The 14290-nt window shown below is 56.2% G+C and overlaps 2 protein-coding genes across 6 annotated transcripts; one reads left to right on the top strand and one right to left on the bottom strand.

Annotated features, from left to right (window-relative positions):
• Positions 1-848: 848 nt before the first annotated feature.
• On the top strand, positions 849-5821 carry TMEM134 (transmembrane protein 134). 5 transcript variants are annotated; one of them, XM_059149400.1, is made up of 8 exons: positions 849-1104; positions 1914-1978; positions 2472-2534; positions 2689-2765; positions 3078-3174; positions 4997-5041; positions 5257-5310; positions 5416-5821. In XM_059149400.1, the coding sequence occupies exons 1-8, from the start codon at positions 931-933 to the stop codon at positions 5792-5794; spliced, it is 954 nt and encodes a 317-aa protein (XP_059005383.1). In that variant the 5' UTR covers positions 849-930; the 3' UTR covers positions 5795-5821. The 5 variants fall into 5 exon arrangements, with proteins under 5 accessions (XP_059005383.1, XP_059005373.1, XP_059005401.1 ...); XM_059149390.1 differs by having other exon boundaries at positions 850-1104; positions 2445-2534; XM_059149418.1 differs by lacking the exon at positions 3078-3174 and having other exon boundaries at positions 851-1104; positions 5416-5650.
• A 3556-nt stretch (positions 5822-9377) lies between these two features.
• On the bottom strand, positions 9378-13448 carry CABP4 (calcium binding protein 4). The gene is made up of 6 exons (XM_059159026.1): positions 13077-13448; positions 12747-12777; positions 12520-12663; positions 11326-11435; positions 10824-10971; positions 9378-10712 (listed from the first exon to the last, which is right to left on the bottom strand). Exons 1-6 carry the CDS (start codon positions 13446-13448, stop codon positions 10684-10686), a joined length of 834 nt encoding a protein of 277 aa, XP_059015009.1. The 3' UTR covers positions 9378-10683.
• Between the last annotated feature and the right edge of the window lie 842 nt (positions 13449-14290).

The following is a 14290-nucleotide window of genomic DNA, read 5'->3' as shown; positions in this document are numbered from 1 at the left end:
GGCCTTAGTCAGAAAGACCTCAGCCACAATGGAAAACCAAAGGGCAGTTTTATACAGACAACTTAGCCCCATACTTTTTTTTTTTTTTTTTTTTTTTTTAATTAGGAATAACACACAGAGAGGAGCACCTGGGTGGCTCAGTCCTTAAGTGGCCAACTCTTGGTTTCTGCTCAATTTATGATCTCTGAGTCGTGGGATCTGGCGACCTGGGACTCCTCGCTCTGTGGGGTCTGCCTGCTGATTCTCTCTCTCTCCCTCTGTCCCCCACACCCCTACCCCCACCCCCCGCTCTGGCGCCCCGGCGCCCTCTCTCAAATAAACCTCTTTTAAAAATAACACACAGAGAAAAAGATCAGATATATTTTAAAAGATCACTTTGGCTGCTGAGTAGGGACTGGGTTGGAGGAGCAGAAGCCACATAAGCTTTCTGAGCCTCAGTTTCCATGTCTGCGGGGGTAAGTCTACCCATCCCATGCAGATCCGCGGTGAGTCAGGGTGGGGACACAGTCTGAACCCTGGAGTCTCCTTGGCCCTGGAGGCGCGGGATGGGATGCAGAAGGCCCCATCTTGGGCCTGGGAGGCCGGCGTGTGGCTGCCTCTCCAAGCCCAGGACACACACCCAGGGATTATCTCGAGTACCGCGTCCGCTGTGGCTCGCGGAGGCTGCCGCTGGGAGGCGCCCCGGCCCCTGTGCGGTCCCCAAAGGAAGCCCCGCCCACTGGTCCGCTCGGCGCTCGGCAGCTCGGGCCTGCTGTCGGCGAGCAGGGGCGGGGCCGTTACGTAAGGGCGGGGCCTCGGCCAGGGCGCCGGACCGTCGCTCTCCCAGGACTACGGCCCGGGGCGGGGCCTGCGTGCGGGGGCGGGACCGCGGCGCGAGGGGTAGGCGGGCCCGGATGGCGGCGGCGAGGGGCGCCTGAGCGGGCCGGGGCCATGAGCGCCGCCCGGCCCCAGTTCAGCATCGATGACGCCTTCGAGCTGTCCTTGGAGGACGCGGGCCCGGGGCCCGAATTCAGCGGGGTCTCCCGCTTCGGGCCGCTGCACTTCGAGCGCCGGGCCCGGTTCGAGGTGGCCGACGAGGACAAGCAGTCCCGGCTGCGCTACCAGGTGAATGGTCCGGCCCAGCCCAACCCCAGCCCAGGTCCGGGCGGGACCCCAGGCCGGACCCTGGAGAGCCCCAACTCAAGGGAAAATCTGTTTAGAGGCCTCAGCCTGCGAGGCTGCTGATCCAGGGCCCAGCCTAGACCCTCTCAGCTCTGATTTTGGTCCCCAGCCACCACTGGAGAGCCCAGAACCGGAACCTGGGTGCAAGTCTCCTGGCCCCAACTGGAAATCCCACCCGGTGTTCCCACCCATTCCTGGATACTGACCTAACCCGCCCTCCCCCGCCCCTTATCCCCCTGGACTGGGAAGCGCTCTGTACGTCTGATGCAGACTTCCCACTGAACTGGAAATCTCCATTCGCCCTAGAAGACTTCCACCGATTCTAGGATCCTTTTCTTCGAGACCTGTACCAGATTTCTATGTCCCAAACCTGAAACCATGGGCTTCTGCCCCTCATTGGCACCCCAAATCCAGTGCCTGCATACTGAGCCTGTGAAATACCATTCTGAAAGCTCCACCCTGACTCCCGAACTTGGGAGAACTCCTGGCCCTGGGACCCATGCTAGGAGCCCTCAACCAACCCCGGTGTCTCCTGCCACCGCCTCGCGCCCCCAAGCCCCCAACACCCACATCCTACCTGGGTTTCGGTTTGTGTGAATCATCAAACCCGTTTTGCGGGAGGGTGGAGGGCCAGGTGAGCAGCTGTCAGGCAGCCAGGCCAACAGCTGTGTGGGCTTGCTCTCCTCTCCCTGAGGGGGAAGGAGGAAGGGCCTGAGCCCAGTAACCTCTCTGAGCCCTGTGTTCTGGAATAGAACCTGGAGAACGATGAGGACGGAGCCCAGGCCTCTCCGGAGCCGGATGGGGGAGTCAGCACCAGGTCAGGGCCAGGTGGGGACCCATCCTCTACCTCCGCTCCTGGCTCTTGTGGCCCAGGTCCCTGGCCAGTCTTCCACCCAGATCACCCAGCTCTCTCACAATGTCCTACAAGGATTCCTAGCCTGATCCCCACTCCCCTCACGGGTTCCCCTGTCCTGCAGGGTCACCCTACCCCAGTGCCAGCCCCACCCACCCACCCCCACCAGGGTCTTTATCCTGAAGAAACCCCCCAGCCTGCTCTGGCCCCTACCTTCCCACAGGTCACCTGTCCTGCAGGAATCCCTAGCTTGACTTGCCAGCCTTTCTCCACCTTCAGTCCTGCAGAGACCCCACACCTTGAATTCCTCATCACCCTGTGCCCTCTCAGTGCCTCCATCCCGCAGGAACACCCAGCCCTAGTCCCTGCACCACCCCCAGCACCCCTTCCTTGCTTCCCCGGCCTCTCACTGGGCCCAAATGGCCTGCAGGGATTCCAGCCGAACGTCCATCCGCAGCTCCCAGTGGTCCTTCAGCACCATCAGCAACACCACCCAGCGCTCCTACCACGCCTGCTGCAGGTGAGGCCCAGCCCTGCTCAAGCTCTCTGCACTCTGTGCCCCCAGAATAGGCGGCCCAGGCTTTCCCCTTCGGTCCTCTGGGTGGGGGAAGGGTAACAGGAGGGAGTTGGGCTCGTGTCACCTCTCATACCCGTCCTGCTCTCCCGCCACCCAGCTGGACTCAGCACCCTTTGATCCAGAAGAACCGCCGGGTAGTGCTGGCCTCCTTCCTGCTCCTGCTGCTGGGGCTGGGTGAGTGCCCTGCGGGTCCCCTGCCTACCCCCATGAGGGGCCCGTCCTCCCTTCGTGCCAGCTGTGCATCCCCCTTGGCACACCAAGCCTCCCTGCATCCTGAGGAGGAAGCTGGCTACCATCACCCCACCCCCATTTTACAGGTGAAGAAACTGAGGCCTTGGGAGGAGCAGGCCCAGCCTCCTGGTCACACAGCCAGGAAATTACACATAATTGAAGGGGAATTTGGTTCGGTGCTCTAAACTTAACTTTTCTTTTCTTTCCTTCCTTTCTTTTCTTTTTTTCCTAACTTACCCCCACCAAATCCATCAGGGAGCAGAAGAGTAACCACTCTGCCATTTATTCTTTGTCTGCTTGGAGCCAGGTGCAGCGTAGGCTTATTTCCCCCCTTATGGAAGTCACACAGCAGGTGAGAGACAGGGCTGTGACCCAGAATCTGAACAGGGACAGGTTCTCAGGGATATCCCTGCCAACCCGGTCCCCAGTGCACCTGTCATTTCCCCTTCTCCGGAGTCTGAGTGCGGATGAGGACCTATCCCTGCCTCTCGCTGGGCACATCCATTGCCCAGATGGGGGAACTGAAGCCCAGAGCAGACAGATCGCACAGCCAGATGTTTTCGGACTCGGTCTATGGGGCTGAGGACTCACGATCCCCAGAAAGGACAGGGGTGGGGTCAAGAGGGGCCCGTAAGGACAGCCCAGCTGTGGCAGCTGCTCTTCCTCCTCCAGGGTGGTCTAAGTCCCCTGGCCAGAGAGCTGAGCAGCAGCCTTGGTTCGTCTCTGGGCGTCTTGGGGGCAGGGGGAGATACTGCTTTTCCAGCAGCCACTGCAAAGCTGGGCACTGGTCACACTGGCCACCTGCCTTACCCCTTTTCATTCTCTCAGTACCCATGAGGACAAGCACTAATACCATCGCAGTTCAGAAGGACAGAGCCTCAGGCAGGTGAAGGGACTTGCTCAGACCTCAGCTGGGAAGTGAATGAGCTGGCATTTAAACCCACATCACGGACATTACCTGGAGGCCACCTTAGACATGTAAAGTTCCTTTGCAGGAATTAGAAAAACACGCCTCCTCTGAGCGGGCAGGGCCCCCAGCCCTAGGCCAAGGTGGTCAGTAGCGTATCAGTCCCCAGGTGTACTCTTTTTGAGGTGCCCTGTGCAGGGCACAAATCCCATAGCAGTCCACGGTGGTCCTCAAGCCTCCGTCCTATATCACCGCCCTTGCTGCAGAGCCCAGCTCCCTAACTCCCCCCCAATCCCGTTTTCTAACTGGGGGCCCAGGACTCTCTGGGTCTGAAAAGTTGATCCAGCCATGACTTCCTCAACACCCACTGTCCTCAGCCAAAGTCCACGTCCCTTGCCGGGGTCTCCAGGCCCTGCCGAACTCCTCGAGCCTGGGCACTTGCCTCTCCACTCTTGCAAAATCAGTTAGCTCCTAGAAGGCCCCAAGTTCCTTCCATGGGAAGGAACTTTGCCATGCTGTTCCCTCTGCCTAGAGCACTCCTTTCCTTTTCTGCCTGCACGATCCCCACAGCAAAGCCTCTGGAGTCAGGTTGCCTCCTCCTTCTGAAATGCAGTTCTCTGCCTCAGTTTCATCTTCTGTGAAATGGGGATGATCATATCTATTTCATTCAGTCACAGTGTCAATAAAGCAGTGCAGGTAACAAGCTTAGCCCAGTGCCTGGCAGCACCTGGTAAGTGGTAACTAAATGTTACCTGCTGTTGCTACTGCTACCCCTGCTCAGCTTAGTGGCCACTGCCTCCAAGAAGCCCCTCCCTGATGCCCCAGGCTCTAGTGCTGCCAGACCTGGCCCTCCTGCAGCCTGATCCCAAGCCCCCCGGGTTGTAGCTGGAGGTTCTTGCTGGTTGCGCCACCAGGAAGGGCCATGAGAGCAGGGACCTCATTTGCCTTTCCCTGTGGGATTCTCAGTACCAGGCACACAGCAAGTGTTCCATAAATATTTGTTGATTGACTGAAAGAGCACACCAAGGAGCAGAGAAAAATCTCTTTGGGGACATTTCCCAGGGCCTGCTAGGGGCCCTACTCGGAAAACACAGAGCTTGGTGAGCTTCCCAGGAAGGGTCTATGGCAAGGGAACCTTCAGTTCAGGTGGGGGACACCATTGCTAGGGCCTAAGCGTTGCTGGGGGTTGTGGGTGGAGGACCCCGCCCTGGCCCCAGCGCCGGCCCCCTCCTCCCGCCCTCACCCTCGCGGCTCCATCTGTGTGCAGTGCTGATCCTGATCGCCGTGGGACTGGAGGTGGCCCCCTCGCCAGGTGAGCGCCCCCTCCTACCTCCGCAGGCAGCGGGGGTCCCCCTCGAGGGAAGAATTCCTCGGGGACCCGCGAGTCCCTAGGCCCCTTGGAAGTTTGCTTCCGCCTTCCAAGCAGGAAACGGCCCCTTCTACCGCGGACAGTGACACTTGCCCAGGCAGTGACCCGTGAGCCCCGCCCCGTGCCCCCCAGCCTTGACTCGGCCCCTCTTGCTGCAGGTGTCTCCAGCGCCATCTTCTTCGTGCCGGGTTTCCTGTTGTTGGTTCCCGGAGGTGCGAAAGGGCTCCGGGGCGGGGCGGGGCGGGGCGGGGGGGGGGGGGGGCGGAGCGGGCTGGGCTCTGGGCGGGCCCTCGGCGCTGACCGGCCCCGCCCCGCAGTCTACCACGTGATCTTCATCTACTGCGCGGTCAAGGGCCACCGGGGCTTTCAGTTCTTCTACCTGCCCTACTTCGAGAAGTGAACCGCGGGCGGGCAGCCGGAATCCAGCCTCGTCTCCGAGCGGCCCCAGGAGGCGCCCCTCGGGTCCGCTCCTGCTCCCTCATCTCCAGGGAAGAAATGCGGGACCCCGGAGCCCCCAACCCCTCGAAGTTTGCTCAGGAAGTTTGCCCAATACCCAGGCCTGGAAAAGTCGCCCCTGGCCTGTTCTGTGCCTTAACTTATTCTTGGGCCCTGGGGCTGCTGGGTTGGTGGTGTTTTGTGCTAATAAAAGAATGTACTTCATTCCAGAAGAGACCACTGATCCTTCTTTCCCGCTAGCCCTGCCCAGCCCACAGCCTGGCCGCAGTCCCGCTCCTGCAAAAACTCCCCTCGGCTCCATGACCACCTGTCTTCTCATTGTGACAGTCCTGATGCTCTAAGACTTGCTTCTGCACTTTGGGGGTGGATCTGGGCCTGGGACTCTGTCCTGCAAGCCCGGAGGAGATCCCACCAAGCTTCCCATTTCCCCCTGCCCTTAGCAGAGTTGGCCCTGCCCATTCCTCTACCTGGAGGCGCAGCATTGGTGCCTGCCCCGGGTGGCCCTCGCCAAGGGCACTCAGATGACGCAGTCCTGGGCCCTGGAGGCTGGTATCCTGGTTGCAGCCTGGCTCTGGGGCCCTGGACTGCCACAGCCAGCTCGGAATGTGGGCCATGACAAGACAGCAGACCAGCCCTTTCCGCCCACTGCCCTACTTCCTAAGTCCCGAGATTGGGAGAAGTAAGGGCAAAGACAATGGTAAAGGGCCAGTATCACAGAATCTCAGTGATCAGAGACTCTTAGAACCACAGAACGTTGGAAACAGACCATCTCAGACTTTTGGAAAACCCAAGCATCTCAGAATCTTGAGAGCCAGGAAACAGAATCTTTGAGAATCCTGCAATCTGAAATCCTAATAGCTACCATTTATCAAGCTCTTAGAAGGCAGCAGGTCCTGTGCTAAGCACTTAACACAGGTGATTTCTAATAATCACCACCTTAGCCCCATTTTATAGATGAGGAAACCTTGGTCCAGAGAGACTGATTGACCCAAGGGCAGAATCGAACATCACGCAAGACTTCCAAGACACCTGGGTGTAAGAGGGAGAGGAGAGGATACAGAGCACGTGTGTCCCCAGCTGACCACCCGAGGGGCTGGCCGAAGGACCATGGGCTGGGGTAGATCTTGTTCATACACTTAGATGTTTACAGTCTTTCTCCCCCGGTAACCCACGAGTGCCACTAAGAAGAGACGTGGCCTGGTTTCCATTGGGTCTGCAGCAGCCAGAATGATGTCTTCAGATTCCTGTAACTTTGTGGGAAGAATTAGCCCCCAGACCCCTTCTCCCACTCCTGTTCTCCTCGCCCACCCAGACTGCCCACCCTCAGCCCCTAGTCAAGACACTTTCAAGGGCACCAGTGGGGGGCAGGAATTCCTAAACCCATGGTTCTCCAACCAGCTGTGGTAAAGGATCAGTTTTCATTTCTAATCCATCGTGGACCAGTGCCTTGGCAAAATAAAATAAAACCTGGAAAAATGAAATAAAGACATACAGAATATAAGTCCACAGTCTGTATTACCAGATTTACCAGACGTAAAGTTACATTTCAATGACTATAATCAGAACAAACATAAGAAGAAAGGAAAATTGTGAAAACCGCTGTGAGCAAATAGGCAATTAATACAGAAAGCTGCTACTCTGCCCATAACTTTTCGTCATTCCACGATCTTACATTTTTTAATTATTTTTTAAAGATTTCATTCATTCATTTGAAAGAGACAGAGAAAGCCCAAGCAGAGGGGAGAAGGGAGGGAGAAGCAGACTCCCCGCTGTGCTGGGAACCCGACATGGGACTCGATCCCAGGACCTTGAGATCATGACCTAAGCCGAAGACAGACACTTAACCATCTGAGCATCCCAGGTTCCCTTCCACAATTTTAACTAAACAAAGTTATTCCAGAAGTTGTGATTCTCCATATTATAAGTCTACAGCAGCTGTCAGCAAGCAGTAACTCACAGACCCGATATGGTCGCTGGGCTGAAAGTGGTTTTTACATTTTAGTAATGGTTGGGGGAAAAGTAAAAGAATAGTACGATTTTGTGACACATAAAAGTGGATAAAATTCAAATTTCAGTGTCAATGAATCAAAGTTTAGTTAATTCATTACTGAATTTCGAGCCCATCCACAACTATTCATTTCTGCGTTGGCCGTGGCTGCTTGGGGATACAGAGCTGGGCAGTTGTGAGAAAAACCGTATTTCCTCCAAGCCTCAAGTCTTTACACTGTCACCTTTTACAGAAAAAATTGACCAACCCGTGGTCCATGTGAACACACGGACAGGACACTGAATCACAACATTTAAAGTTTCAGCATGACCAGTGTGCTTGACTTGGGCTGGTTAATTTATGTCATCCCAACTGAGTTGACAGTAGCCCTATCCTCAGGAGATAATGAACCTCTAAATGTAGCTTCTTTCTTTGTTGAAAAATACATCGATATTTGTGTCCAGACAAGGAACGTTAGATTTCCTTAGTGAATTATGCCTCATTTTACCCCTAATGCTTTTTGCCTTATAGCCCATTTCTGTTTGCTCTCCCTGTACTTACACCGTTTCTTTTGGTCTCTTTCATATTTTCCTGGTAAATCTGTTTTCCAGGCCATCACTTTCAGCCTTTCCATTTTCGTTGTGCTACTTGAGTGTGTCTTAGATCCTGCACTCAGCTGTGGGGAAGAGCCCGGCATCTGCCCTTTGGTGTCCGCTCTCTGTCCTACAGCAGAAGGACCTCTGGTCTTTAGCTGGGTATGTGGGTGCCCCACATAAAGACTACATTTCCCAGCATACTTTGCAGCTACATGTACCAGGTGAGGAGCCCTACCTAAAGGGGTATGAGTGGTTCACTTTCTTTGTCCCCTTTTGTCCTTTGGTCCTGCCTCCAAACCTGCCACCTGGAAAATGAACAAACCTGGGATACCCCAGGAATGGCAGGCAGCTAGCAGGACCTTGGGTCCCTGAAGACCATACAGCTGGATTTCGCCTAAGAAATAAGATTTTATCCATTTTAAGGCATCGTTATTTCTCTGTCAGTCACAGGAAACCCAGTCTCATATTGTAACTTTCCTCTGGGGCTGAGATTCTTTCTTTCTTTCTTTCTTTCTTTCTTTCTTTCTTTCTTTCTTTCTTTTTTTAAAGGTTTTATTTATTTATTTGACAGACAGAGATCACAAGCAGGCAGAGAGGCAGGCAGAGAGAGAGGAGGAAGCAGGCTCCCCGCTGAGCAGAGACCCCGATGTGGGGCTTGATCCCAGGACCCTGGGATCATGACCTGAGCTGAAGGCAGAGTCTTTAACCCACTGAGCCACCCAGGCGCCCCAGAATTCTTGTTTTTAAAGGATTATTTCTGCCTTCTGTTTTTCTTTGTTTTGTTTTGTGTTTTAACATAGGCTCCATGCCCAGCTTGAACTTGAACTCGGGGCTTGAATTTGTGACCCTGAGATCACAACTTGAGCTGAGATCAAGAGTTGGATGCTTGGGTGGCTCAGTGGGTTAAAACCTGTGCCTTCGGGTCATGGTCCCGGGGTCATGGGATCGAGTCCCGCATCGGGCTCTCTGCTCAGCTGGCAGCCTGCTCCCTGTCCGCCCCCCTGCCCCCAGCCTTCCTCTCTGCCTACTTGTGATCTCTGTCTGTCAAGTAAATAAATAAATAATAAAATCTTTAAACAAAAAAAAAAAAAGAAAGAAAGAAAAAACATTCTATCTGTATTTCTATACATTAATGATTCCCTTTTAATAGTTAACAAATTCTAAACTGATCGGTGAATCTCTCCTCCTCTAGGAAAGATGAGAAAAAAGATATCAGCATGTTTAAAGTAGCCCCCCCATCTTCCATTTTATTTTGTCTATTATTTTAGTCCCTCCTTTATTTTTAAAATCCCCCAAATGAACTTTTTTTTTTTTTTTTATAGTTAATGCTTCTTTAAATCCACCATTGTGTTTACTGATCGCTTTCCTGACCATGATTTAGTACATACTTTGCCTTTGTTCAGGTCTGAATTTCCCTCTTACTGAAGCCAACCCTTCCACAAGAGCACATGGCTGGGAAACTCTTCCCAACGTTTATTTCCTGAAAAAAGTTGATGTTTCACCTTCCTTCTTGAATAACGATTCAGTGAGGGATAGGCTTCTTGGCCGGCAATCATTTCTTCTCCGCCTGACGACCAGCTCATCTCATTGTCTTCTGGCATTTACCGCTGCCAATGAAAAGTCTTTGCAGAGCCGAATCGCTCTTCCTCAGGGAGCCATCGGACTTTTGTCTCGAGATGAGTTGTTCACAGGGTTCTCCTTTTGTGACAGGGTTGTTAAGCCCATTGTGTCCTGGGTTGAAGCGTCCCCTTCCAGTAGCTTCTCCCTATCTGTTCAGCTCTCCTGCCTAATGTGCAAGCCTGCGTTTCAGGTTCCTTAGAGTAGCTTTTTTCCCTCGAGGCCCTGGAGATCTGTACCCTTGCCACCTCCTCAGGCCGGCAGGTGGAAATATATTTGACCCTCTCTTCAAGAACAGGGTAGCTCTTTGCGACCCTGAAAGGTAGTCAGGCTCATGTTCTGTTCCTTTGTCTCTCTCTTACAGATCTCCTGTCACTCATGTGTCAGAGCCGGGGCTCCAGAACTTCTCTCTATGCTGAGGCCCCCATGGTGTCCCCACTCTCCCACCACCCAGCTTTGAGTTCTTGCCTTGTCTTTAATACCTGGGGTCACCCCTGGCTTTCTTCAAGTTAAGCTTTTTTTTTTTTTTTTTTTTTTTTTAACATTTTTACGCAGTAGTGGGAGGCAGGCTGTCACCCTCCCAATTCACCACGTTACCAGAATCCTGCCAACGCTGTCCGCCTGTCTTTGAATGCTGAAGTGCCCAGGAGCTTGTTACCTCCCAGGTTCTGGAGAGATCCAAAATCTTGCTCATACTGGAAAATGAGAGGCAGCTGGGGGCAGGTTTCCTCCCGGCAGCTGGGCGGGGAGGCAGGTGAAGATACAGGTGGGCAGGCGACCGCACAAGCACCAGCCAGATGTTGTCAAGGTTCCGAAGCAGCCTGGGAGCCGCTGGGTCTCTTCCTTTCTGGGGCCTCATGAGGAGGGTGTATAGCGTGAACCCTGCTGGCCTGGGGCCCGAGGGGCAACGCGTTCTCCCTGCTAGAGCCTCAGTGGGTGAGAAGCATCATCACAAACTCTGGAGGAAACAAGGAGCTGGGCTTGGGCCAGTTCGGGTCAGGGATCCCAGAACACACTGGGCTCCTCCTGGGCGCTGGAAGGGTGGGGGCGGGATGGGCAGGAGACTCACCGTCAAAGTCTACGGTGCCATCCCCGTTGAGGTCCACTTCTCGGAGCATCTCATCCAGCTCAGAACCCACCAGCGGCTCCCCCAGCAAAGCTGGTGCCGCCTGTCGCAGCTCTGCCACGGTGATCCGTCCATCCCTGTCCCTGTCAAACTAGGATTCCAGCAGGGCTCAGCCCCTCCCACCCAAAGCTGGCTCTGCCTGAACCCATCTCTATCTTGCCACATCCTGGGCCTGGATGCCCCCACCTGCACCCATCCAAACCCTCCACCTCTTCCTAAGCTGGGACAGCAGGCCCCCTGCTCCAGGAAGTCTCCCTGGGCGGATCCCCCAGCTGAGAGTGAGCTGGACCTTCTCCAACCCCTCCCTGGCCCTAGGCCCCCTATCTGCAGGGCCGTGGGCCTCCAGGGGCTGAACCCCACCCCCAGTCTCTCTGGCCCGGATGGGAGGCCAGCAGGTCTGCTGTCCAGTCACCCAACCAGCACCCAACTCGACCACACTCCACACCTCTCGGAAGGCGATGCGCAGCTCCCGCACCCCCAGCATGTGCGCCGTCTCCTCCCTCAGCTTTGGGCTCATCAGTTCCACAAATTCCTCGAAGTCCACGCGGCCACCCACTGCGGACCCAGGCAGAGCGTCACGGTGGAAAGGGCCGGGCCCCAGAAGGGACGTTGCAAGCATCACAGGTGCCAGCCTCTCCCCAGCTCTGCATCTGGGAAGGAGTCCTCAGCATCCAAGCCCTTGGGGGTGGAGGGGAGAGGAGGCGGGAGCCCTGCTCTCCACGGGGACTACAGGGCGAGATGCTCGGGTGCTCTCAGTGAAGCACGTAAGTGTGGGGGAAGGAGCCCAAGGTTCGGACCCAGGCAGCTCCAGGTTCAAACTCGCCTCGACTGCCAAAGGGGCATGGCCTTGGGGGACTCATGAACCCTCTTTCCTCCTCCAGGGGCAGGGATGAGAGGACCCACTCTTGGGTGCTTTTGGGGTGGCAGGGCATGGCTCTGACATGCTGGAACCCCGTGGGCAGCAATAAATGCACCTTAAGAAGTGTGCCCAGGCGGTCTCTTGATTCTAAGCACCATCCACTGTAAAAAGCACCAATGGGCAAATAACAGCTTTGGGGGAAAGAAAAGAAGCACAACACTGAATGTGTTCGCATTAACCGTAAGTCACATCCCATTTTGGAAACCATAGAAAAACCAGATGCAGGTGTCCTGGAATGAAGGGAATCTGATATTTGACAAATCAGCTAACGATAATCACCAGTGCCCCGTCTATTTGATACTTAAACGCAAAGAAAGGCCAGCGTTCGGTCGCAGTAGGCCTCACTGAACCTCGGAGGCTCTTTTCAGGGACCTCAGGAGGGTCAGAGAGACACAGAGAAGAGAGCCAGCTGGGAACATTTTATCACTAGTATCATAGAGACAGAGGGGGTCCTTAGCCAAGCCCCAAGGGTCTCTTGGATCATGGGTGACTTTCATGACCCCTGCACCTAACAAGGCTAATGTCAGATGGTCAGAAGGCCCTAGAAACTGCCACCCACTCCCACCATCACCCCTGCAGACTCCCAGAGCCACCTCCCGCCACCTTCTCGCCATCCCCCAAGCCATGAAATTCAGAGAGAACCAGGGCTGCCCAGCCTGAGCACAAAGTTAGGTGACTCCCACCCACCCTGCCCTGGGACAGTGGGGGTCAGTCACTGACTCCTCATCTTGACGTGCTGGGAGACCTCGATGAGCTCCATCTCGGTGGGCATGTAGCCCAGCGTCCTCATGCAGTCGCCCAGCTCCCGGTAGCCGATGTAGCCGTCATGGTCAGTGTCAAACTCCTCAAAGGCGGCCTGCAGCTCTGCAGGGAAGGGAGGTCAGGCCCAGGCAGCCCGGGTCAGGGACCCCTCCCACCCGCCTCTGCCAACAGCCAGGCCCACTCACCATCCAGCTCCTCGGGGCCCAGCTCACGGTCCTGCAGAAGCATAGTCCGCCATGTCCCTGGGGCCCATCCTTCCTCCTCCAGCCCTGGGCCACGATGGCCTGGGCAGGGCCAGTCCCACAAGGGCAGGAGAAGGCATCTGACTCCCATGGGCCCCTGGAGAAGACATGACCACCCCCCTTCCTGCTCCTGGGGCCCAGAGCTCTCATAGAATCCTGGGTCTGGAGCAGAGGTGGCCGGAGGCCTGAGTACCAGGAGCAGGGCAGGCCGAGTCCAAGGGCACAAGTGTGATCCCTGCCCCACCCCCACCCCCAGTCCAGGCCCCACCTGACCTTCCCGAAGATGCGGTTGAGCAAGGGTCCGTATGTCTTCTGAGCAGCATCGTGCTGAGGGCCAGAGCGATGCCGGTGGGACTGGCGACGGGACGCTGGCCCTGGGGTCGCAGGACCTGTCCCCTCCTGTCCTCCAGTCCCAGAGGGGTTCCTGCTGCTCCCTGGGGCCTCAGGTCCCGGAAGAGGGGTCTGCTCCTGAGAGCTGCCAGCACCCTTCTGGGACCCTCGGAGCCCCCTCTCCTTCTTGCTCCTCTTCCTGGTCAAGGGGAGGCCCTCAGCACTAGTCCTGGAAGCCACGACCCCCGCAGGAGGCTTCTGCGGGCTGGGGGCCGGGTCTGGGCCATGCAGCCCCCTCACCTGCTCTGCGGCCATGTGGGGAGGGACGACGGGCTCAGAGACGCAAGACCAGGGAGCACCCCTGGTTCTCAGGAACCATAAAGCTGCTTATGCACCCCTACCATGAGAACTGATGGCCGATGGCCCGATGGCTGGGGATGGAGACTTGAAGGGGATTAGGGTAAGTGAGGCAGGCAGCCCAGGCCCTAATCCGAACCCTCTGCCTGGGGGCAGAGCCACATGGGTGAAGAGAACTGTCCCCAGCCACAGGAGTGCCAGGACACAAGGCTACAAGGAGCTTAGGACTCTTGCTCCGCCCCCCACGAGCTGGGAGGCCCAGCAAGTTCACCTCTCTGTCGCCTTGTCTATGAAACAGGAGCGGGGGAGGTTGGGGGGGGCATATCGCTGAAGAGGCAGGGACTCTCTGTCCTTGACTCCAGTCCCCAAATCCAGTCGTGTGACATGGGCAGGACTTAGCTAAGAGAGGACAAGGGAAGTCCCGTCAGGAGGCAGACAGTGGGCAAAAGCTGGGAGAAGGGAGAGACCAGGATGAGTCGCCCACTGCAGCCCCCTGTCGGCGGGACATTGTGGCCAGAGCAGAGGGTGTCTGAAATGGCAGAAGGGAGGCCCAATCCCAGAGGCCTTGAATGCCAGAGTGAGGGACATGGAGGGGATGTCAGAAGAGGTGGACCCTAGAGGCGGGGGGAACCCAGAGCCTGCTCGGAGGCAGCTCGGATGCAGCCGGGCCCAGGGTGAGGAGGTTTTAGCCCTCTGGCTCTGTCAGGGATGGGGTGGCCTGGCTGGTCACTTGGCCCTGCTAGGCCGGGGTTAGGGTTTCCCGGCGAGCAGCCCCATGAATGATTGATGTCTTCTCAGCT

The sequence above is a fragment of the Mustela lutreola genome, chromosome 1 (genome assembly GCF_030435805.1).
Source record: "Mustela lutreola isolate mMusLut2 chromosome 1, mMusLut2.pri, whole genome shotgun sequence".
Taxonomy (NCBI): Eukaryota; Metazoa; Chordata; class Mammalia; order Carnivora; family Mustelidae; genus Mustela; species Mustela lutreola.
Note: the sequence above shows the minus strand (reverse complement) of the source record. Positions and strands in the feature narration are given on the sequence as shown.